Raw genomic sequence first — 24982 nt, 5'->3', positions numbered from 1 at the left:
CTGTTTTCTTAGCAGTCTGGCGCTGCCTGTACTGGGCACACCGGCTGGCTCAGAGCAGCCTGGCTGCTCCAGGAGCTTCAGGGAGCTGCTCTGGTGACTAAAGAAGCGCTTTAGCTCGCCGTTGGCTCCCTCCTGTCAGTACACTGGTAGCTCCCTGACTTGGATGTCAAGGACACGGTCAGTGAACTAAGTGGAAGGCAGCATTGTGGCTCAAAGGTGTGCTCTGGAGTCTGGTGGGATGAACTTCGGTCCCAGTCACGTACCTACTGTTTGACCTTGAGTGGCTTGTCAAACCAGTTGAGGCTCCTGTCTCTGTCTGCTAGATATTTTATTTATTTATTTTATATCATTCTTCATTTTGTTCATTTTTTCATCTCGGTTGTGATCCCTGTGGACTTCCCACCACCACTTTACCCAGTGCCATCACCATGGTCCTGTGTGCTCTTCCCACCCCAGTTTTGATCCCATTACCCTCGCTACCCCTGTAGAATGTCTCCAGTTTATAGTTGTTCATTGTTTTTCGTTTTTATTTTTACTTCATTACAATTGTTTTGTTTTTTTCTCCCTGGTCCCTTGTACTCCTGCCATGAGTGAAACCATCCAGTATTTTTCTTTTTCTTCCTGGCTTATTTCACTAAGCACGATCCCTTCCAGCTCCACCCATGTTGCTACAAAAGGCATGAGTTTATCTTTTTGATTGCTGAGTAATATTCCATTTTGTATATGTACCACATCTTACCAGTCATCTACTTTTGGGCATTTGGGTTGATTCCACATCTTTCCTATTATAAATAAAACAGCAATAAACATGGGGGTGTAGGTGCCCTTTGGAATTGATATTTTTGTGTCCTTTGGGTAGATACCTAAGAGTGGGATTGGTGGGTCTTATGGAAGCTCCATGTTTAGCAGTTTGAGAAACCTCCAAACAGCTTTCCATAGTGGTTGGACCAGTTTGCATTCTTACCATGTCTGCTAGATGTTTTAATAACAGTACTTGCTTGACAAGGGGGGTGAGGCAGAAGAGGCGCTGCACCTGCACGGGAGCTCATAATGAGACTCCTGACGTTAGTTGTTGTGGCCTTTCCCTCTAGCAGCCGTCCAGCTTAGGTGCTGTCTTTTCATGGCCTAAATCCAGAACATCAGGGTTTTCCAAGCTCGTTCCTTGATTCCACTAGACTATAGCCTCCTCGAGGCCAGGGTGTATATCTGTCTTGTGTACAGTTTGCTATTACACTGAGCCCTGTGCCCAGCACAGCATAGTTTTCCAATACTTTTTTTTGAAATGATCAAATGAATGATCAGAAATCCAGGAATTACAGGCCCTGTGGATGCCCTGCTGGATAAAGATAAAGCTGAAAGACTCAGTCCTGGCTGGTTATTGGCTAGGTCTCCAAGGACAGCCAAGTGCCTAGGAGCTGCTGGGTCCATGCCTGTGTCTCTTTACTCTAAAGCCCCCTGCATGCCTCAGTCACGTGAAGTCCTTTTTGGGGAATTGGTAAGGATCAGCTCCACTTACCCACTGTGGCTTCAAGTGACAGTGTGGGCTTCAAAAGGCAGGATCACAATTGTCTCGGTAATACTTTTCCCCAGAGCCTTGCATGGTCTATGTGGCTCGGTCCCCACCTCCCCCAGGTCTTGCTTGGGCATCCCCTATTGCAGACACGTCAGGGACCCCTATGTGTCCCCACTTTCCTGCTTCAGGTCTGCATCTGCCGTGGGTCTGCCCCACCCTTCACCCCCCATGAAAACAAGGTGACGCAGCAACTCCCACGCACTGCCTGCTGGGTGTTACTCCCTGGCTCCGTCCACCATTGCGGGGGGGGGGGGGCGGATAAAAATACCCTCAGTTGCCCAGTAGGATCGAGCTCCATTTGCCTGTCATGAGACTGAGCCAAGAGCACAAGCTCAGTGGGCCACCTCCCTTCTGGAGTCCTCTGCCTTTCCTGGGTGGCGCCTTCTGCCTCTCAGGCAGGGCGCTTTGATGCAGATCCCTGATTCAGGGCCCGTTCCTGGAGGCCTCAGGCCCCGACGTCTCTGTTTCCAGGAGGTGTTCCCTCTCCCTCTGCTCTCCGTCTGTTACCTTGGCCTTCACCTGCCATGTGCCAGCTTTACCTGACTTCTGTGCACGGTCCATCCCCAGAGGACACGTGGGCTTTCAAGGGCAGACCCAGGGTCCTGCCCGTCATGCTTGTGACTGTTGCGCGGTGCCTGGCATGTGGCAGCTCTACCAGATTTTTGGTTGCAGAACCTGCCAACGTCAGGGAATGATGAGCGAATCCAACATCGTGGAATAGCGTCACTTTTTGATAACTTCAGATTGTGTTGTGGTGGTGGGAGGTTCCTTAGAAAAGACTTTTGAAAAGTACCAGCTCTTTGTACTTGAAAGACATCCTTGTTCCCCTGCTTTGTCCCACTTTTTTTTTTTTTTTCATACAGAACTGGGGTACAGGCCAGAGGTACAGGGGCAGTGAGAGGCTTCACCAGAGACAGAGTAGGGAGCAGAACAGGCAGATTGACGAAGTACACTGCTGAGGGGAGCAGCGGGCGGGTCAGGAGAGGTCTGCCACACCATGTGGTCACCTCCAGGGCAGGTGGGGATCGAACTCATGCTGAAGTGGCTCTAGCTTCTTAGTGCTGCGCTTTAACCTGCTGCGCCACCAGGGAGGGCCTGCTTTGTCCAGCTTTTAACCAACATTATTTGCTCTCTTGGAATCTGGGCCCGGGACAGCCCCCAGGCCTGTGTATTCCAGGCTTCTTCAGACCAACACTAGTACTAGATTCCTAGAGGCTGTCTGGGCACTCTGCTGTGGGGTGCAAGGAGACTTGAAAGGCTCAGGCGCCTCCCCCCAGGCAGCGTGTCTGGGTTAGGGTGTGAGACTACAGCTGCCACTGCCTCAGCCAGCAGTGACCTCTGACCTCCCTGGCCTGGCCAGCACAGTCAGGGGAGGAACATTTGGCCCAAGGCCTCTAAGAACTGGGAGAGTGACTCTTCTCTGTTTCCCTGGCAGGGGAAGGTGTTGGGAATATGCGGGAATGTGGGGAGTGGAAAGAGCTCCCTCATCGCTGCTCTCCTGGGACAGGTAAGCTGTGGTGGGTGCTGTGTGGCAGGACACTCTTGTGACCCCAGAGCGGTTCCCCGACTGCTGGGTTCTGCACCCACAGGAGCAGTGCACCCAGCCGAGGGCCTGGCCGCCTGGGCACTGTGCACAGAGTGAGTGATTTGTGGGCTGAGTGCTTGGCCTTCCCGTGCTCCTCTGCAAGGGCTGAGCTTCCCATGCTAAGTGGTGGCTGCTTTCTTGCCTCGAGCTCCGTCTTAGTCAAAGGGAGAGGTGGGCCACTAAATCCATGGCTTCCCACTGTGACGCAAAGGCCAGCAAGGCAGCGTGGCTGGGCGGGAGCCTGCGGCCACCACGACCTTAGCGGTTTTCCCCTTGTCATCTGCATCCCTGGTGTCTGCCCAGGGCAGCCCCCCATGAAGCCTCTCTTGATGAGCCAGAGGCTGAATGAAAGCCTGAAGTAAAGCAGCAGTGTGCCCACCTTCTCTTCAAACCTCATGCTGGGAGGAGAGGAGCAAAGGGGCCCTTGTCTGCTAATTGTGGCTGGCCCAGCCACTTATGTATTCATGGGCCTGGCCCAGCCACTTATGTATTCATGGGCCTCCAGCTTGCCCTGCTTTGTCATCACAGATGATGGAAAGTTCTCGTGAAAAAAAAAAAAAAAGGTTGATGTCTTCCTTGCTTTGCTCCAGAGGAGTGGGGGCAGGCAGGGGGCTGGGGGGTGGATTGGGGCTGTGTCTTTTGGGCTCCAACGTGACTGACTTCTTGCCCTGACTCAACTGTAGAAAGAATGACAAACTACTTCCCTGCCGAGGGCAGAAGTGGGGGGTTGAGTCAGGTGAGCTCCTGGGGCCCCCATTCCCTGGGGTTCCATGTGTGCTTCTGTGTTCTGCTGGGAGCGGACAGGTGGGTGACAGGTGGCCCAGCCCAATTCTCCATCTGGAAATGACCCTCCCTGACGACATCTGATCGGAGATGAGCCAACTTGTGTTCAGCCCCCTTTAGTGATGGAGAATTCATCGTTCTAAGCCAGATCCATTTGGAGAAAATTTTGATATATGTCGCAATGAAGTCTGCCTGCTTTGAACATCTGCCCTCCGAAACAGCTCATGAAAGATGAAGGTTCTCTTCCACATGATAGTGGGCTCAGATCCCACGGTGGTTCTGGGATGCAGGGGAACATCCGTCTGGGCCTCCACCTAGTCAGCGGCCTCTAGAGCCTGTGGGTTCACACCTGTCTCAGCCGTGCTTGCTGTTTGCCCTTGGACAAACAATTGACCTCTCTGAGCCTCAGTTTCCTCTCTGTAAAGTGAAGCTTTGGAGAGTAAGGCGAGGATTAGATAAGATGACACATGGACTAGTTGGTCTGGGATGATTCCTGGTGCCGTTCATAGTGGTCAGCACCTTCTGCATACTTGACTCAGCAAGTGGCGTGGAATATGGCCATTCTAGATGACATTATTACTGGCCATTGGCGGTGTCTCTTCTCCAAGTCTCAGTTCCTGTGTCTCTTGCACCACTGCTGTAGTGAAATGGCTTCAACCCTTCACCCCCCCGGCCTTCCTCCTGGCCTGTCCCCTACACACTGGGACTGCTGAGCAGGACTGGGCCTGTCCCCCACACACTGGGGACTGCTGAGCAGGACTGTCCTGCAGCGGTGAGCTTGGGGCTGCATCTGTACCTGGCACCAGTGCCAGCCTTGACCGCCTCTGTGGGCTGCCCACCACATAGGGGTCATTTTCAGTGGATTTATATTTTCAGGGTCACAGACTAGAACCCACGCATGTTTCTTAGATTGTTTTTCAGTGCTTTAAAAGCCCAAAACTTCCAAGTAGAATGGAACTTCTGCTCCTTTTGAAATATCGGAAGTGTTGCTGCACCCACCTGCACCCTTGTGTGGTACCAGATACGTGACCAAGCCAGGCGGCTGCAGTATCAGACAGACGGGGCCACCTGCAGCCATGTGGCCGTGTCCCAGGGGTTTGGCAGGGGGCTGGGACCTAGAGGACCTGGAGGGAAAGGGAGATTTGTGAGGGTGCCCTTCCGAAGAGGGTGTCTTGCTCTAGATGCACATAAGTGCCAACGCATGCTGGCAGCACCCTGTGCTGTCCACGGCAGCAGGCTCACCCCTGCCTCGTCCATGTTATCCTGCCTCTCTCTCTCCCCCGGATGTGGGAATTTGAGAGCCTGGAGCTGTGTGATTGGGCTCTGCAGCGTGTGGACCGGACATCCTGTCTTACACCTTCGTGATGAATGCTGATGGAGAGTGGGTGTCGAGGCCCCGAGTTGTGGAGTCTTGGCTCTCAAGGTGTCCTCGCGTGTCGCCCAGATGCAGTTACAGCAAGGCACCGTGGCTGTCAACGGGACTCTGGCCTATGTCTCCCAGCAAGCCTGGATCTTTCACGGAAATGTTAGAGAAAACATCTTATTTGGAGAAAAGTATGACCACCAAAGGTAAGAGTAGCTTGGAAAACATGAAGCTTTAGTTTTGGGCACATTCTACTACCAAGGCTGACTCCATTGTAGTGATTGCTAAGTGGGTTTCTTTCACGAGTTCTGATTAAACGATCACCAGATGCAGACGGGTGCTGGTTTTCGCTGCCTAACTGAGTTGAGGAGAGGTGGGCGGAACCAGCTCCATCCCTAGAGCGCCCTGCCCTTCTGTCATGGGGCTTGTAATGTCTGATGGAAGAAGAAGCTAACAGCTTGGCGTTTGGCCAAGTAACCAAAATGTTGCCTGAAATAGTGAGCACCAGGTATGCAACTAACCAGCCTTGGCATTGAGAGACATCAGAGTTAGCAGGATTATTGGTAGTGTCCTCAGAGTGATCTAGAGCAACCATATAAACAGAACTCAAGTCATAGTGGACACACACTGGGCCATTATTTTGAAATTCTGGAAAATAGGTCTTCTTGGTCAGTTTTGGGGTGCCGCCAGGTGCATTCATCAGAGTCCCATAACCACCCATATAGAGAGACCCTGGCCTCGGAGCCCAGGGAAGTGGATTTGTCCACGGTCAAAGCTATGACGTAGCACAGCCGAGTCATGCGCTTCGGTCTTGACCGCCGGCCAACACTTTTGCTCCTGCTGGAGCTGCCTTGCAGCCGCCTACTCTGGACTCTCCCCACACTCCATGATGCCAGAGTAGAGACACAAGAATGGGGGTTAAGAATCAGGCAGTCAGCAATCCAGAGTGGCCTGGACTTTTACATCTTACTGTCTGAGCTCACAAATCTGTCCTTGCTGGCCAGCCTCAGCCAGCATGTGGGTTCCCGGAAAGAGGTCTGTGTACTTGTCCTCTACCCTGGCCGTGCCATCCTGTTGCCAGGAAGCTCAGGTGTGGCAGGCAGGCCTGATCAGTGCAGGCCTGATCAGTGCAGGAGTCCTCGGCAGGAGCTGACCTGCTTCACTCAGCGCTTCCCGGCCTGCCTTGGACTCTGTCTCCTCTGGCCCCGCCTGAACGACTTCTTTTTCTGCAGCAGCAGGGACTCCTGTTTGTATGGACTAGGTTGTTCAGAGGCAAATGTTTACCAAGTGGCTGCAACATGCTGGGCCCACAGGGGAAAAACAAGAGTGGCTCAGGAGGATTTTTGCCCTCAGGGTGCTCAGGTCTGGAGGGACTGAGGAAATGCACAGACGGCAAGTACCAATGAGGATGGTGCCAACCGGCAGACACTGTGCTCGCTCGTTCTGGGTCAAAGAGATCATGAGTGGGAGTTTGGAAGGGTGCCTTGCTGGGCCCGGAGGGGTGACTCAGGCTTCCTTCCTCTGTGGCATCCGAGGAGAGGCTTCTCCCAGGCTGGACACTGTGATACTCAGGGTACAGGAAGCAGGGATGGGAGAAAGTTAAGGTAGGGCGAGGGGTGGCACAGGGGTGCAGGTGTGCTGAGCAAGCTGAGTCTCCAAGTCAGAGGCTGGCAGAGGCGAGGATACTGGTAACACAGACACCAATGGGCAAGTGCAAAGCTGTGTGTGTCAGGCATGTTCACACGTGTCTGCTTCATTCCGCAATCCAATGCGAGTTACTAGCTCAGTTTTGCAGACTGGAGAGGGAGGTGTAGTCAGTTGTCCAAAGTCACCTGACTTTGGACTTTGGATTCAAACCCAGGTGGTTCTGACCCCAGAGCCTCTGATCTTAGCCCTCGAGTATGCGGGCCCCAGTGTTGTGAGATGGGCCAGTTGCGGGACGGTTCCCAGTTTCTGTTCCGGGACCTACGTGCTGCTGGGGTCAGCAACACTTGGAGGACAACTGCCCACATCTGTCCCCTCACTCCCAGGCTGGGGCCTTTTACTGAGAAGGTGCATCTGTATTAGGAGGATGTCCACTGAGCCCCAGGAGAGGGCTCTGATGATGATGGTGATGGTGCTAATGATGTATCGAGCAGTCAGTCAATCGACCGGTCAGCCAGCCAGTCTGTTCCTAATGCAGACTTGGGAGGCAGGCCACCCATCAAGTGGGACAGAAATCTGCGGCCCAGGGGTGAGGCCCAGCTGCTTCGTGAGTGCGGCACAGCCTGCACTGCCCCCCGGGGGCCCCATGAGTTCAGCACAGGCATCAGTTCCCGAGGCAGCTGGGTGGGGTACTGGGGTGCCGTGGGAGGCGTTGATGCTCTCTCAACTCGGGGCCTGAACATCGCTGGGCTCCTACCCACTATTTACGTGTTTTCCTGGGTCTCTTGGTGTCAGAAGTCCCCAAGGAGTAGGTGTCTCATTGGAATGATGCCCGGTGAGTCATGAGTGGCCGGCTTTGCCCGGTGAGTCATGAGTGGCCGGCTTTGCCCGTGAGTCATGAGTGGCCGGCTTTGCTATCCTTTGCAGGACACAGCACTGCTGGTCCAGCTTCCTGGCTGCTGGGAGTGGGCTAGTGCCTTGTCCGTCACTCCTGAAGACTGGACTCTGGGGCAGGCAGTGGGCGGTGCTGAGGGGCATGAGCCGGAGGTGGGCGGCCCAGCACTCTGGTCCTATCCCTGCTTGGCCATCTCCAGGTGTCTCGGGGGTAAAATCTACTCTCTGCAACCTGTCAAAAGACAAAACCAAACAAAGGAAAGAAGTGACTGGTGGGTAGAGAAGCCTCGTGGAGCAGATCCCTGGCCACCGCCCACAGCCATACCACATGCTCTTCTATTCATGGTCTCTTGCCCTCTGGAACCTCCACCAGGCCAGCAGTGACAGCCCGTTTTCCTTTCAGGGGTGTCATACACAGATTTCAAGCAGGAGCCCTGTGGAGGGAAGGGCCATCTCTGCAGGGGGGGGCTGGGGCGAGGGCAGGGGGCAGGGAAATGCCCTTGGGTGTCCACAGTGCAAGTGGCCACCTCATCTCCATGCCCAGTGATACCAGCAGCACCTCTGGAGGCACCTAGGGTGGGGGTGGCACCTTCTCAGGGTCCTGACAGCTCTGACCTTGCACCCACAGGTATCAGCAGACGGTCCGCGTCTGTGCCCTCCAGGAGGACCTGAGCAGCCTCCCCTACGGAGACCTGACCGAGGTGAGGCGCCACCGTGTGTCCAGGAGCCGCCTGCCCTGTGTGCGGGGCCCAGGCCCGTGAGGCCCACCCCGTGCCAGCTGCCGCCCTAGGAAAGGCCCCAGGAATGCCGGCAAGGCCAGGCTCCACCATTCAGAATTCTCCACCTAGGACTGTTTGGGGGGCACCACCATGGGCGTGGCACCAGGCCCACTGTGCTGGTCCCAGTGTGGCCAGTCTGGGGCCACCCTCACTCTGCTGGTCACCAGGGAAGTTTCCTTGCAGCGAGGACACGCCCTGTCCCCCAGATAGCGACCCGGTGTGCTGCAATCTGAGGGCTCCTTCTGCCTCACTGGCCCAGCTGGGAGTCTAAGGGTCACCTCCAAAGTTTGCCTCTGGGGTGGATGTCCAGAAAACTGAAAGTCCTGGGCTGAGATTGCCAAGCCATGTGACGGGGTGTCCCTGTGCCCGTTCCCACCTCCCCAGCTGTGTGCCCTCTGCACCCTCCTCCTGGGAGGGACCAGCGCACTTAGGGCCCTGGAGGAGGCCGGGTTCAGCACGCGCCACCTTCGTTTGCCTCATTGTGCCGGGACTGAGGAGGGGACTGGCCTCTCGTGGTGGCATTTGTATGGCAGAGCTCACCGCTCGCTGTCCCCCAGATAACATGAGCTCCCAGCAGAGAGGGGCTCACCTTGCCTTGTTTCCTGTATCCTGTCCCAGCGCTCAGCCTGATGCCTGGCTGAACATAATGGGACCTCACTTTGGCCTCAGCAGCCTAGGTTTTCTTTTTTCTTTTTCTTTCTTTTGTTCATAATATAATAGTTTATTTTTACATCATTTGTACATTTTTTTTTTCCATCTCAATTGTAATCCCTGTGGGTTTCCCATCACTGAGTCACCCATGTGCCATCACCATAGTCCCGTGCACTCCCCCCGGCCCCATTTTCGATCCCATCCCCCACTCCACCCCCACAAAATGTCTCCGGTATATGACTGTTCATTATTCTTATTATTTTCTCGCCTGGTCCATTATACTCCTGCTATGAGCGAAACCATCCGAGCAGCCTAGGTTTTCTTCCGTTCAGCAAATATGTGTCCTGGAGCAGGCCTGAGGCATGTAGTGGTGCCTAAGGCAGACATGGCTCCATCTTCACACAGCAGAGTTGCTTAGTGGGCTGGGAGCGAATCCGTAGCGTGCTGCTGTCCAGCTGCCGTCCAGCTGCTCCAGCCAGTGCCCGCCCTCCTCCCTTGGCTGTTCCCCGGGGGGTTTCTACTCAATAATTCCCTTCAGGGTTAGTGGTCATGAGGTGGCCCCTGCTCATGGATTATGCTGGACCAGGGCTGTTGTGATCAGGTCCCTTCACGCAACTCCAGAGAGAACGTTCCCTAATTGCCCAGCAGGCCATCTGCAGGACGGGCATCCTCTGCTCCCTGAAGGTGGGGCCCCTGGAGCGGCGGGCGTGCACCATTAGAGAAGGGGCTAGAGATGCTCCAGAAAGCCCAGGGTGGAGGGCCAGTAGCGTTGCCCCTGTCCGCAGATCGGGGAGCGGGGCCTCAACCTCTCGGGGGGCCAGAGGCAGCGCATCAGCCTGGCCCGGGCCGTCTACTCTGACCGTGAGCTCTACCTGCTGGACGACCCCCTGTCGGCCGTGGACGCCCACGTGGGGAAGCACGTCTTTGAGGAGTGCATTAAGAAGACGCTGCGGGGGAAGACGGTCGTCCTGGTGACCCACCAGCTGCAGGTGACTGGACTACAGGGCCCTGGTGGTCATGCGACTGACGCCGATGTCTGCCTAGACCCGCCTCTCTGGCAGAGGCTCCTCCCGGAGGATCGGGGCGCACAGGGACATCTTGGACTGCCTGTTGCTGCGGGGCATGGCCACTGCTTGTCCTTCTTCAGGGCTCCGGGGAGCCAGGGCCTTTCTGCCATGAGACGCTAGACTGTCCAGGAGCAATGGACCCTGTCTGTGGCGTGGACAGGGCGGCTCCTTGGACTCTGCACTGTGGTAGGGAGAGGGGAAGCAAAGGGAGAGGGCGAGTCAGACCCACCCTCCCTCCAGCAGGGCAGGGCTGAGGCTAGGGGCAGGCCCTGGGGCTCTGCCCTCTGCCTGTGCCCACAGAACCATGTTCCCAGGACCAGCTCCCAGCACTGGAGCTTCGCGCGTGCTGTCAGGCCGTCCCGGGCTGGTGCAGGCAAAGCTCCTGTTGCTCTCCTGCTGGGTCAAGGTGCCGCAGGAGGCTGCATTTCTTCTGGACCACATGAGGGGTCTGGGGACAGGCTCTTGCCCAGCTGGGGAGCTTAGTCCCTGCAACAGGGAGGGCTGTCCTCCAGGGAGGTCCTGGCATGTGGATAGCTGGCCAGTGTGTGCTTCCAGGAGCCCTAGTGGGGAGGTTGTAACCTCCATCCTGGTCCAGGGTTTGAACCTCACTCACCTGCTCTCAGGCTCGAACATTCTTTCACCAAGGTCATTTACCTCACTTTTTGTCTGTTGACAATTCAAGCAGCCGCCAGATGGCACTGGCATCTCGGTCCAGCGGCCACTGTGGGGGAGGAGGGGCTCTGAGCCCTGGAGCCAGAGCCCCCGGGGGCTTTTCCAGAACTTATCTCCACTGCTTTTCCTCTTGGGCCTATTGGCTATCCAGATACTTCTGAGAGTCGGGCAGTGCAATTGTTATTCTATTACTTGAGGAAACAAATGAAATGAGGCCCGAGTCCAGCCACTGAAATCTAACCCAGGGTCAGAGATTGTGAATCTGGGGGGGAAGGGGAAACTGCTCAAATCTTGTAGAGTCTCACTGAAGAGAGCTGCCAGCCTGTGAGTCAGAGCAGCTTCACCAGGACCCCGGGGCTGGAATGGGAGCCCCATGCAGGTTGCAAAGGCTGCGTGATGGTCACCATCCCCCATTTGTGCCTCAGTCTCCCCATCTGGAGCGTGGGCTAAAAGCAAAGCTGCCCGTTTTCCTGACTGGATTGGAGGAGATTGAGATAAGAGATGATGTTGGGCTCTGAAAAGTTTACAAGGTGCTATGCAGAGTAAGAGATTAATTTTAGAAGCTAGAGTGTCTTTCGGGCAGTATCTCTCCTGGAAGTAAGAGTGGTGAGTGGGTGGGGAACTGGCAGGTCAGAGGAGGCTGAAGGGCTGGAGGTGTCTGAACTGTCTGGACCTCTGTCCTTGGGCCTTTTGGGCCTCTTGCCCCACTCCCTGTCAGGTGGACGCTCACCCAGTGTGGCTATTTCTTTCAAGTCTCTAATCGAGAGGGTCAAGGGATGCCCCTGGGCAGGCCTGTCATATAGGGCAGGCCTGTCATATAGGGCAGGCCTCTGGCTGACCCACAAAGGCTTCTTTAAACTGACCCGTCTGAAATCTCATGGCTTCTGCCCCCACGAGGGGCTTCCCCCCCCCATCAGTTCATCTTACAGGGAAAGTCCTTCTTCCAAAGTGAAAGGAAACCCCCACTTAACAGAACTCTCCGGAGTGATATGCAAATGAAAGGAACTCAATTAGAAAAGCAGACTTGCTTTGGGCAGAATGGGGGGGTGCCATCATCCCACAGAGCTATAAAGCTAGGGTAACTCCCGGGATGCAGCGTGGCCAGGGCCCCCCACTCTGCTCTGGCCTCACTGAGGATGACGAACATGGGCATGGGAGGTTATGAGGGAGGGAGGCCATGGCTCAGCTAGAGCTCCTCTCTGCCTGGATCCCACTGCGGTGACTCTCTCAAGTTCATATTCCACAGTCCTGGGCCCAGTTTCTTAGGAGGGCAGCTCACACGGACACATCAGCAAGAGAAGATGCAGTGTACGCTCTGTGACAGCCCCCTGGGGCTCGTGACACCTGTGGGTGCATTTAGGCAGTCTGGACACTTCTGCCTGTCATAACTAAGGGGAGGGTGCTACTGGCCCTTAGTGGGTAGAGGCCAGGGAGGTTACTAAAGCCCCTACAATGCCCAGGACACCCCCCCCCCAAGAAAGAACAAGCTGCCCGTCCATGTCAACAGTGAGGCTGGGAACCCCGGCCCTAGATGGGCCTGGGACGCGCTGGGTGGGAGTTGGGCATGGCACTCTCTTCTCTTACCAGAGTTCACTGTAAGTTGCTTGATTATCTCTGCAGTTCTTGGAGTCTTGTGATGAAGTCATTTTGTTAGAGGATGGAGAGATCTGTGAAAAAGGAACCCACAAGGAGTTAATGGAGGAGAGAGGGTGCTATGCAAAACTGATTCACAACCTCCGAGGCTTGCAATTCAAGGTAACTGTGAGCTTGGGTGCGAGTGATTCCGTGGTGCCTTCCCTCGTGACTTCCAGCCAGAGACCTTCTGTCATGTAGCTTTCAGAGGAATTTCATTCTGTCTCCAGGATCCTGAGCACCTTTACAATGCAGCGATGGTGGAAGCCCTTAAGGAGAGTCCTGCCGAGAAAGACGAAGATGCTGGTACAATCAGAGTTCGAATCACGCCTCTCTTACCGCCCTGGACTCACGAGTGGACACAGATCTCTCTCTATTTTTCACCCTAGCTTTGGCTCCAGGAGTTGAGAAAGACGAAGGAAAAGAAACAGCGGCAGACTCAGAATTTGCAGATGCAAAAGGTATTTACTGTTTATTCCCTCGGGGACATTGTCTTAAATATTCATTGGCATCTACCACCTGGGTTGAAGTGTGGGCTCAGTGTATGTGCCCTTCTGGGGAGGCTGGAATAGTGGAAGCTGGGATGCAACTGCCTGAGCCCAAATTCTGGCTTTAACAACTTAATAGTTTTGTGACGTTGAGGAAGACACTCGGTCACCTTAGTGTCATATTCCGTAAGACGGGAGGGACAGTAACTGCCTCATAGGTTCTTGCAAAAACTCCATGAGTCTATACCTAAAGTGAGACCAGACATAGTAGTTAATATTATTAGTTGGAAAGATCCAAGCAGTGCACAGAGTTTAATCAGAAGCAGAAGCACACACAGGAGTTTTCTCCCACTCTATGGGGGGCATTGGGAAAGGATTGTGAGGCAGTGAAGAGATGGAGATGGGGTACGGTTATTATTCTTTCAGCAAATAAGGACTAAGCATCCTACTCTGTGCTGTGCTAGGCTGAGAGAAAAAAACTATGCCCTGTGCTCAGGATCCACGGTCTGCTATATGTCCCAGACAAGTGGATAGTCAAGGGGAACTGTGAGTGGGACCTTGGAGTGGGAGGAACAGGTCAGGGAGGACTTCACTGAGGGGGTGACCTTGCAGGATGTGTAGGAGTTTGCCAGGGGACTCCACAGTGAGAGAGAGGGTGGGGAGTATGAGGAGTCCCTGGAAGGCAGGGGTGTGGGAGATGAGCCACATCTCTCTCAACCAAACTGCTTTTCCTCCTTGGACACCCTCCCTCCCCTCCTCCGCTAGTCAGCATCTGGTGAGCACCTGTCCTCGCTTCTGCTGGGACTTGACATGGCAGGAATCAACTCCACAATCTCTGTCTTCAGAGTGCCTTCAGCAAGGCGGCTGTATCAGAGTTCTGTTCCTCAATTATGTGTAGCTGAAAAAAACTTATTGTATTTCATTAAATTTAAGATGCATCCACTTTACGATTACCATCATTTTATGTACCACTTAGAGAGAAAAATCTCTGCCAATTAGACCCATGGCATGCCACTGAAAGGGAGACACATCCTGAATTCAGGGACATTAAAAAGTGAAAAAAAGATGAGAACCTCTGAGTGGGTGGGGTTTTGGCATCATGAATGGCGCTTGTGACAAAAGCAGGCACGTTTGGAAAGATGACATATTTTTATTGCTCTGGAGGCTGCCAAGGCGGAAGTGAGTTACCCAAACTTCTCTTCATGTTTTCCCTGGAAAGTTCCAGGCTGCCCAGGATGCGGGATTTTTTTTTTTTTTAAGGTTTATTTATTTGGGCATACAGAGCTGGCATACAAGCTAGAGGTTCAGGGGCAGGGAGAGGATTCACTAGAGAGAGAGAGGGAAGCAGAATAGGCAGATCAACAAAGTACACTGCTGAGGGCAGCAGCGGGCGGGTCAGGAGAGGTCTGCCGTGCCTTGAGGGTCAGCTCCAGGGTGGGCAGGGATTGAACTCATGAGGAAGAGGCCTTAGCTTCTCAGGGCTGTGCTCTAACCCGCTGCACCACCAGGGAGGGCCTGGATGCGGGATTTTATGGAGCAAATAAACTCTGCTCTCCTTTCTCCCCATCACCTCTTCCTCTGGCCAGGAGAGAGGATTTAGGTGCTGTGAAAGTCACAACTGGCAGTGCCAGCTGCGTGGGTGCGTTTCCTGGCGTGCAGGGAAGGCGAGCCGAGGTGGGCCGGAGGGCGCCACGCTGGGCTGTGGGCTGCGGGGCACCTCACCAGCTCTTTTGAGCTCCAGGACGCCGCTCATTAGGCTCTGCCAACCTGCCGAGGCATCTCCCTCATTTTTCAGTCCCAAAGAGAAATACAATGAGTCCGAGCCAGGCCGAACATTTTCAAAGACATGCGAAGGTCCCCAGGCAGAGGGTAGCACATGACTCTATTCATGGGAGTGCCTTTGAGGTGCAGCGACAAGAGCAGGCGCCCCCTGGCCTGCTCCATTTATCTGTCTATATAAGAGCAGGCTTGGTTCGGGCTTCCGCTGTGGAGTGACATTTTCACGCTTTTCTGTGGAGCATGAAGAAGAAACCCGCTTTCAGCCCCGGTTGCTGTTTCAGCCAGTATCTCTGTACCTCTGAATGTTGTTTCCAAGAGAACTTGACAGCCATTTTCCCTTCCGTTTGGGAAATGGAGAAGACACGTCGAGGGAATTGGGAGCCCATGTAGCTGCTGGGAGGGTGCACTGAGTTTGTTCTGCTTGGCGTGAGCTCCAGAAAGGCGGGGCTGCTTCCTTCTGGCTCACCCGGCAGTGGATGCTGTGGGGTCCTTAGCAGGTGGTGTGTGCCCCTCCTCGCTGTCTCTCTGGTGGCTGCAGGCCTCAGGTCAGGTTGGAAGTGGTCCATGAGAGTTGCTATAAAAACATCTCAGATCCCTCTGATCGCGCGGTAAGCCTCTGCGGTATGACCTAGAGTGCCCGGGGCTTTCTCCGCCTGGGCTCAAGCTCTGGCCACCCACAGATAGGCTGACTTGATGAGACAGCTTTCTTGTGGACAGCCCATCTCGTTCCCACTCCCTGTAGCCCCCTCAAAAACTTCAAGTGTTCATATTCTCTTCTTAGGCTCTGTTTCTGGAGAGCTCGACCAAGATAGCTCCTGTCTTCCCAGCACATAGTAGCTGCTTAATCAATGTTTCTGGAAAGACTTAACGCCACCGCCTCACAGGGCCGAAACGAGGACCAAATAGGATGGGCACAAGTGTGCTGTTGCTGTAAAGCACAGGGCAAATGCAGGATGGTCTTGGCTGTTAGTTGGGGGACGGTGTGTGCAGAAGGGGTCCCCACCCCCCCGGGGCTTTCACCCACACTGTGGATGCCACGGGACTTGTGTTTGTCTCCATAGTTCCTCTGCACCAGCTCGTCCAGAACGAATCCCCCAAGGAAGGGACTGTGACCTGGAAAACGTATCACACTTATATCAAAGCTTCCGGAGGTTCGGTATAAAACAATGGATTTCTTGATTTAATTTGCATGAAAAGAAAGCTGTTCTTAAACTGCAGGGTTCACGTGTTATGGTTTCTTTGACAATTACGCTATGCCAGAGCCATTCATCAAGGCTTTTATTTTCCTGCCTTAAAAATCAGAAGGCTGATAACACGGCCTTTTAAATGGAATCACCCTTTATCTCCATTAAAGCTGCCAGACTCTCTTTGTGGGAACTGAGTGAGCAGCAGTAGGAACCAGGGAGTTTCTTCTGCAACCTTGCTCTCTAATCGCGAGTACGGCAGCAGCCAGCCCACTGGCTGCCTTCAATGCAAGATTTCCATCTCGGTGTGCAAAACATGCGTTGTAGCTTCATTCCCCGTCTGTCCCCGGCAAGGCTGGCTTTTTATTTATTTATTTCTAAAGAATACTGGGTCGCTTCTATGAAAGTGCCTGTGGGTGGGATTCCTGCGTCTTGAGGATCTCGCTTTCTAGCCAAATGGAACAGATACTCCCACTGGAGTTTGGGGTGGGGGGATATCTGGTGTTCTCATATCACCGTTAGTCCTAAGGGTGGGGGCCCTTCTGCAGGCTTGGGATCTCCCACCAGGGTTGAGCCCCGAGGAAGGTAACCCCCTGGGCCTCCCCACCTTGTTGCAGGGTACCTGCTCTCTCTCTGTGGAGTATCCCTGTTCCTCCTGATGATCGGCAGCTCCGCCTTCAGCAACTGGTGGCTGGGTCTCTGGTTAGACAAGGGCTCACAGGTGAGTTTCCCTTTGGTACCTGAACATACGGCTTCCGTTGCGGATGGGGAAGCTGAGTTCTCCCCACACCACACAACGTGCTCAAAGTTGAGGTCAGTTGAAATCCTCTCTGATATTTCCAGACAAGTAGAACAGGTGGCTGTCGCTGTGCCACCTGCATTTTTAAAGAGGTGACTAAAGCATACTGTATGTGGCAAATGTGGTCTGTCTGTCACCCTAGGCAGGATGAGGACCAGTTTTGCGATCTCTGTGGTAAGGCACCTTGAGTCGGGGCTGACACAGGCTGGAGAGGCCTAGCACAGACAAGTGTCTTCCTGCCACTGAAGAGAAATTGGCATCTTGTCCTTGACTAGGTCCAGTGTCAGAGGGTTCCACTTGATTCTGCTCCCCAAAGTCCTTCTACAGGAAGGGGACCCACAAGGTCAGATTCAGCCCCTGGCTACCCTACAGGGCCCCGGTGTCTGTCTCTGTGGTCCCCCGGGAAGGACTGATAGATGAGTCTTCTCAAGCTGGCTGCAGCTTTTGCCCAGTGGTTTCAGAGCTTTCTGGGAGCCCCCAGGGAATGTTGTGGGATTGCGTGCCCACCCTTCCAGATTACATTTTGGTACAGTTCTGTTGCTATGACAACCAAAGTGCAGAGGCAGTGGGGAGATGCGGGCAGGGGAGAGGCAGCTACCGCCTTCCGGAGTTCCACACAGCTTCCTGAGGCTGTAGTTTTGGGGAGAAGCCAGTGGGTGGCTTGCTCTGCCAAGTGAGAGAACCTTCTGGAAGGCATGGGACCCCCCCATCCTCACTGATGCTTGAAGCACCCTGAACCTTGGAGAGTCCAGTTTTGGGTCAAGGTGGAGCCTCCCCAGTAGGCCGGTGGCCACTGGGCGACTTAACCAAGCAGCGCTAATGGCGCCCCTGCCCCAGGCCTCATGGGCCCAAGCAGGAGAAACCTCCTCTTCAAGCTGGGCCTCTCCTCAGTTAGCTCCCCAGGGAGCTTCTGCCTTTATGGCTGTTCATCCATCAGCTGTCACCTCTGGTTTACATTTCTGCTACTGCTGTAATCAGCAGAATGGCATTTAGAAGAAAGATGCTTGTTTGTGCCCCAAAGGCAGTCTTGACTTTTAGCACCAGGCTCGGAGAAAATGAAATTGCCAGTTCCTCAAGAGGAGGAGATGGCCTCTCCCCAGAAATGCTGGCAAAAGGGGTGTTCTTTCTGAGCAGGGCGGAGCCACCCCACCCCCCAGTCCTGCCCTTCCCCCTCCGCACAGGAGCTGGGGCAGTGGCCCATGTCCTCCAGGTGTCCCAGAGATCAGGAAAGGCAGGGGCAGCTGGCTCTCCCCGAGTCTCTGGCCCTGAGTTTCCTGAAGACCTTTTGGTGGTACTGGGGCTACCTGAGGGCTCCTAAGTGTGTTGTCCCGACTTCTGTGACCGGTGGCAAGAAAGGAAGGCAGGAGGCAGAAAGGCTGAGCAAGCAGAGTTTATTGCTCCCGGGCAGCAGCTGAGACGGAGCCCCTAGGGCGGGGTCCGCAGCTACTGCCAACTCAATAAAGGGGGAAGGGTCTTATAGGAAAAGGGTCTCTCATATAGATTCTAGGTTCACATTCCCAAGGGGTGACTCATCGCTGTGCCCCCTGATGCCAGGCCCAGTTCCTCCCACTGGTATCTCCCGGATGCGAGGCCCAGTTAATGTTTCACCCTTGGATGCAAGGCCTAGTTTATTACCGCCCTCACTAGTCCCGCACTTGGTCACTCCCAATACTAAGTTAGCCTTGGGGCGTCCAGCTGTCCTTTGCGTCTGGATCTTCCTGGATCAGCCTCACCTCTGGGCTCCTGAGGTGCAGTCAGCTTCCAGATGGCTGCCCGGCGTCTGCCTCTCTTTTCCTCTTCACTGTGCTGAGCCTCCTTGGTCAGATACTCTTTGGGGTCATGGAGGCACAGTAGGACCTACACAAAGCTCAGAGGCCCCCAAAAGGAACCAATTTGATTTGACCGCCTCATTCATTTTTTAAATTAAATTTACTAATTTATATAGCTATTTTCATTATTGCTTATTTTAAAACAGTTTACCTCCCCTCTCCCCCAATTCATCCCTGCATCAGAACCACTATGGAATGCTGTGTGCAAATTCCTCAGACTACTCAGAATGGAGCCACTCATTCTGAACAGTTATGCACCTGTTTTTTTTTTTTAAAGATTTATTTATTTACGCATAAAGAACTGGGGCACAGGCCACAGGTGCAGGGGTGGCGAGAGCAATCACCAGAGACAGAGTGGGAAGCAGAACCCGCAGATCAGTGAAGTACACTGCTGAGGGAAGCAGCGGGGAGACAGGAGAGGTCTGTCCCACCATGTGGGTCACCTCTGGGGCAGGGATCAAACTCGCACCGAAGCGGCCACAGCTTGGCTTAGCTTCTCAGAGCTGCGCTCCAACCCGCTGTGCCACCAGGGAGGGCCCGCACCTATTTTTATTTTTAGTTTCTTCTCTCGGGAAAGACTCTCTGGAAACTTCCTGAGAGTCTTCCTGAACCGGACAGCTGACCGGTTCTCGGTGCTGTTTCTTGTTTTCCCCCAAAGATGACCTGTGGGTCCCTGGGCAACGGGAGCCCATGTGAGGTTGGCGCTGTGCTGGCCGACACCGGGCAGCACCTGTACCAGTGGGTGTACGCGGCCAGCATGGTGTCCGTGCTGGTGTTTGGCATCGCCAAAGGCTTCACCTTCACCAAGACCACCCTGATGGCCTCCTCCTCACTGCATGACCAAGTGTTTGACAAGGTACAGCCGTGGGCTGCCTGTGGCCAGGGCTCCATGCTGGGCTCTGCCGACAGTGTAACTGGAGGACTCCCAGTCTGGTGTGGGAAGAGTGTTCCAGTAGAAGATGATCAGTGGCGCAGGCAAACTGGAGGTGGGGGGAGGGGGAGGGAGGCTTGCCATGGGCCCTTAGGCTAGGATCGGGATGGGTGTTGAGGTTTCCCTAAGGCCCCCACAGGGGAGCAGACCTACACGGCTAAGAGGACATCTCCATTTCCAAAGGCTCTGAGAATTTCAGGGTCTCAGGAGATGCTTCGGCCCCTTCTCTTTCCGCTGCAGCTCTGAGAGCCCTGAGGACTCAGGGGGGCTTGGCTTAACTGCCTTTAGGCATGAAATCCCTCAGCCTGCAAAGCCCAGGCTTGGAGGGAAGCCGGCCCTGGGGGGCTCTCCCTGGGGTTCCAAGGTTACCTCCCGTTCCTGCTCAGTGGCCACAAGAATGGGGCCCAGGCTCACTTTCCCGGGCCCCCTGGGCTCTGGTGGGGCCCTGGAGCAAAGCTCAGGCTCACCATCCTGCCGAGTGCCTGGGGTGTTCTGAACACGACTCCACCCACCTCTCTGTCCTTACCCACAGATCTTAAAGAGCCCGATGAGCTTCTTTGACACGACTCCCACTGGCAGGCTAATGAACCGCTTTTCCAAGGATATGGACGAGCTGGATGTGAGGCTGCCGTTTCACGCGGAGAACTTTCTGCAGCAGTTTTTTATGGTGCTGTTTATCCTCGTGATCTTGGCTGCCGTGTTTCCTGCTGTTCTCTTAGTCCTGGCTTGCCTGGCTGTGGGCTTCCTCATTCTCCTGCGGTAGGTGACGCTCTGTGTAAAATGAAGCAAACAAAGCTGGTGTGTCTGTAGTTAACTGCACAAGGACTGGGTAGGACCATGTGCTCCGGGTGCTCGTTGTCTTCGCTGAATGGTGGGGCACGTAGATTTTTTCAGTCTGACAAAATCCCAGGTGTTAAGGCTTTTAGCCTCAGAGGGCCCCGGCGAGGTGGGTGTTGCTGGGAAGTTAAGTCAGTGGAAGTTACCAGGAAACTAGTAACCACGTCTGGTCTCTGTCCACTGTCATGTTCTTAACCATGGGTCCTGCCTGCCCGCCACTGGAGGAGAAAGGAAACCAGGCCTCAGCTCTCCTAAGCCGCACAAGTATCCCCTACCTTCCCGTAAACACTGTCAAGTTAAAGAAAGGCTTCTGGCTGTGGCTTTGCACTGAAGAGTCTTCCTGAGGTGTCTCCTGTCCATCTTCACCCCCAACCTGGGGTGGGGAGCAGGAGACAGTGTTGGTTCCAGCCTTCCAGGAACCACAGCTTTTCTGTGTCCCTGGGACTAGCGAGGAGAGTTCAGAGCTGGCGGTATGGTGGGTATTGTGTGAGGGAAAAGGAGGAAGCCAGAGAGCTCTATCCCAGGGACCTGCTCTGCAGCGCCTCTAGCTGGAGGACCTTGCTGAGGCCAGGAAAACACTGCTCCCCTCAGTTTCCCAAATAGTCGTTATTGAAACATGTCCTCACCCGTTCCTCAGGGTGCTGGTGAGGATCCAGCAAGACTATGGGGCTGGAGAGGCTTGTCAATTAGAAATGGAGTGCAGGGGCCCTCCCTGGTGGTGTAACAGGTTAAAGCGCAGCACTGCAAGCTGGCTGTAGCCTCTTCAGTGCCAGTTCGATCCCCAGCCCTGGAGGTGACCCATAGGGTGCATCCGATCTCTCCTGTCTCACCCGCTGCTCCCGGCAGCAGTGTACTTCAGTGGATCTGTCTGTTCTGCTCAGCACTCTGTCTCTGGTGAATCCTCTCACTGCCCCTGCACCTCTGGCCTTTACCCCACTTCTGCATGTCTAAATAAATAAATTAAAAAAAAAAAAATGGAGTACAAGGTCACGTGCACTTTGATTTCCTGTAAAGCTCAACACAATATCCGTTCTGCTTCTAGATGAACCTGACTCTGAGTGGGATACTGCTCCCCAAACTGTAATGCATTAAATGCACGAATCCTGAACCCTGTTTACCACCTGTAAGCAGGATTGGTTATTTGTTTTCACCCAAAGACACCTCACCCACAGCCATGTTTAGAAACATGGCCATGGAGCGGAGGGCAGGTGGAGCCATGGAAAGATCAGGCCTGGATGGTGGGATGGGAGACTCCAGAACTCTGGAGTCTGAATGAGACATGGGACGTAGGCTGCAGCTGGCAGACAGCAAAGGGAGGTGGAGAGGAAAGCCATTCCCACACTGGGTATTGGGGGCGAAGTTGGTGCTTGATTTCCCCGCAGCATTTTCCACAAAGGCATCCAGGAGCTCAAGAAGGTGGAGAACATCAGCCGGTCCCCCTGGTTCTCTCACATCACCTCGTCCATGCAGGGCCTGGGAATCATCCACGCCTATGACAAACAGGAGGACTGCATCACCAAGTGAGTCCTGAGCTGGGCTTGCTCGGGGGTCCTCCCTTCCACCGTACCCTAGTGATGACTTTGCTGGGGAAATCTGGCCTGCTGGATCTCCCCGTAGAGGAAGAGCAGTCAGAACCCAGGCCAGAATGAGGCACCTGGCTCTTCCCAGTGTCTGAGGGCCTCACACATTCAAGGCCCTTCACCAACAACCTCTGCATGGGGTTCTATATGTTTTATTTTTTGTGCCAAGTAAAATATGTACCATTCAGGGAAATAGGAGAAAGCAGGAAAAAGAAGAAAATAAAAATCACCAATAGTCTCCTAACACAAGTTCTGTTATTATTCTTTCTTTCCAATTCACTTTCTATTTCTGAAGTATTTATTTCATTTTGTCTCGTATTTTGAAACAGCATTTTAAGTTATAATTTTTAAAGGCCACGTTCCATTTCACTTAGGGGGTATACTACTTTCCTGTGGGGACTAGATTAGTAAATTTCTGGGGTCTTTCAGCTTCATATGTCTAAAAACCCTGTAAATAAATTTTAGCAATCATAGTAAGTTCATTATTGTAACAAACAATTCTAAATTTTAGGGGCTCACCAATACATATTCATTTTTCCTCAAATCACAATTTAATGAGGATTCATGGAGCAGGCAAAGGGCATTTTGCACTCTACTCAAGAACAAAGTTTCTTTCCATCTGGGCTTTTCCATCCTGAGGGCCTCAGAGACTTCTTCAGGAGCTAACTGGCGTGAAGGGTGGGAGGCAGGTAGAGGGAACCCCATAGGAAATTTCCATGGGGTAACCTTAATGACCATCATCCTTTCTCCATATTCATTGGTCTGCTTTTGGTCACATGGGCTGACATCACTGCAAGGGGTGCTGGGAAATGTAGTCCAGCTGTCTCCACAGGTGAAAAGGAAAATGGAGTCTATGAATGTATAGCTGTCTCTGTTATATAACTTCCCCTCGTCTTTTCCTTCCTTAAAAGCCTTGTACACATTACCAAGTTTGCACCTTGCTTCTATCTTCCTGTCCCTCAGCATCCAAGATCTCAAGGCTCACTTAGCCTCCAACTTGTCTTTACTTCATTCAACTCAAGTTTGACCTGAATGTCATCTCTCAAGAATTCTGCCTCACACACAGATCCTTCTGATGTCCTGGTCATGAGGAAAGACATCTGTCCCAGCTGCTCACTGACTCATGACAATCAAAAAAGACTCAGGCTCTGCCTTCCCCCAGATCCTTCTCCAAGGTTTGCCAGAAAAACCTGCAGGACAGCTGAGCCCCACATGATTGATGGGGTTTCCTTGCTTTGATTGCTTTCTTTCCTGTCATAGACATTGCACGGGCTGCTGACATGTATTGCCTTTGTCACCAGACAGAAATGCTACAGCAGTAAAAAAAGGATTTGAGGTCAGATTCCAATTTGATCCCAGCCAGTGATTTTGCTTTGGTGCAATCTAACCAGCCACACAGATAAGAGCGCAGATGACTTCTAAGTCACTTAAACTGTCAGATGGATTTGTAGGCTTAGAGCTACATGAAAGAAACACTGCAGTTTCTTTCTAAACAATACAAATATTTTAACTAAGTGCTGGGAAAAAGTAACTAAAGAGCGGAAATAGAAAGGAGGAGCTCACTATAGGGCCAGCCCTGCTCCTTACAGGTGCCTCCTGGCAGGATTCCAAGGGCGTTTAGAACAGGGAGGTCAGCAATACCTGGTCGCTCATGCCAATGAAGAAATCTCAATTCTTTGGGGGTTAGACAGGGAAAGATTTTCTCTTTCTTTGCTCCCCTATAATTTCTCCCAATTATTTAGTGGCAATTGAACGCGATGGTCCTTGCAACGAATGCTCAGTCCAGTTAATAGCTCACTCTTGGACGTATTCCATCAGAGGCCTCCTTTGACCCTGGCAGAGATGTGGGGTGCTGTTGCTTTGTTGAGGGGAAGTGCGAGCAGACTGGGCATTGGGAAGCATCTGGTCTGTTCTTAGAAACACCTCCTCCCTTCTCTCTGATTGTGATCTCTAAGGATGGTGAGGGAAAGGGAGGGGAGAAGGACACCCTCGGGTGACTGCCCAAGTCCGGGTCATGCTCTCCTTTCTGCCGCTCAGTCCTGCTCATCTGGCTCCCGGTGCCCCAGCAGGAACAAATGCCTATCAGCTCTGCTAGGCGCTGTGGTGGGCAAGCTCTGCTAGGGTTTTCCGGTGGGCTTTGTCTGGCAGCCTCACATTACATCCCCTTGGTGTGGCACTTCTTTGCTTCATGCCAAGTACATTGCCTTAAGGCTGCAAGGGCCGGCAGGATCCACCTTCCATACATCTGGGGAGTGAGGAGCTTCGGGGATGGGTCTTGCCCCACCTCCTAGTGGTGTCATCTCTGTCCCTCTCCGCCCTGTGTCTTCTCCTCTTTGGCTCAGGGACACAGTAAAGATTTATTTGTTTGTGCATACAGAACTGGGGCACAGGCCAGAGGTGCAGGGGCAGTGAGAGGATTCACCAGAGACAGAGCGGGGAGCAGAGCAGGCAGATTGATTAAGCACACTACTGAGGGGAGCAGCGGGCAGGACAGGAGAGGTCTGCCATGCCATGTGGGTCAGCTCCCTGACCGAGGATTAACCTCATGCTGAGATGGCTGCGTAATGCTATGCTTTAACCTGTGGCGGCTCTGGGAGGAGGGGGGCCTGAAATCCCAGTTTTAAAAACAATTTTCTTGGGGCCCGCCCTGGTGGCACAGCAGGTTGGAGTGCAGCACTGCGAAGCTGGCTGTGGCTGCATCAGTGTGGGTTCGATCCCCATCTCAGAGCTGACCCAGATGGCGCAGTCAGACCTCTCCTGACCCGCCCGCTGCTCCCCTCAGCAGTGTACTTCGTCCATCTGCCTGTTCTACTCCCCGCTCTGTCTCTGGTGAATCCTCTCAAGACCCCTACCTGCACCTCTGGCCTGGACCCCAGTTCTGAATGCATAAATACATAAAATCTTTAAAAAAA

General features: G+C 53.6%; 1 protein-coding gene across 1 annotated transcript in view; it reads left to right on the top strand.

Moving 5' to 3' along the window:
* ABCC12 (ATP-binding cassette, sub-family C (CFTR/MRP), member 12) overlaps window positions 1-24982 on the top strand; it is a 53876-nt gene that overhangs the window by 16843 nt on the left and 12051 nt on the right. The window contains exons 10-21 of the mRNA XM_004690144.1: window positions 3009-3080; window positions 5386-5510; window positions 8471-8543; window positions 10058-10261; window positions 12632-12766; window positions 12874-12949; window positions 13033-13104; window positions 15972-16061; window positions 16712-16815; window positions 19381-19578; window positions 20186-20412; window positions 21873-22010. Of these exons, the coding sequence (XP_004690201.1) occupies window positions 3009-3080; window positions 5386-5510; window positions 8471-8543; window positions 10058-10261; window positions 12632-12766; window positions 12874-12949; window positions 13033-13104; window positions 15972-16061; window positions 16712-16815; window positions 19381-19578; window positions 20186-20412; window positions 21873-22010 (1514 nt within the window). The remainder of the gene's footprint in view (window positions 1-3008; window positions 3081-5385; window positions 5511-8470; window positions 8544-10057; window positions 10262-12631; window positions 12767-12873; window positions 12950-13032; window positions 13105-15971; window positions 16062-16711; window positions 16816-19380; window positions 19579-20185; window positions 20413-21872; window positions 22011-24982) is intronic.

The sequence above is a fragment of the Condylura cristata genome, unplaced genomic scaffold (genome assembly GCF_000260355.1).
Source record: "Condylura cristata isolate star-nosed mole 26May11 unplaced genomic scaffold, ConCri1.0 scaffold00028, whole genome shotgun sequence".
In the NCBI taxonomy this organism is placed as follows: Eukaryota; Metazoa; Chordata; class Mammalia; order Eulipotyphla; family Talpidae; genus Condylura; species Condylura cristata.
Note: the sequence above shows the minus strand (reverse complement) of the source record. Positions and strands in the feature narration are given on the sequence as shown.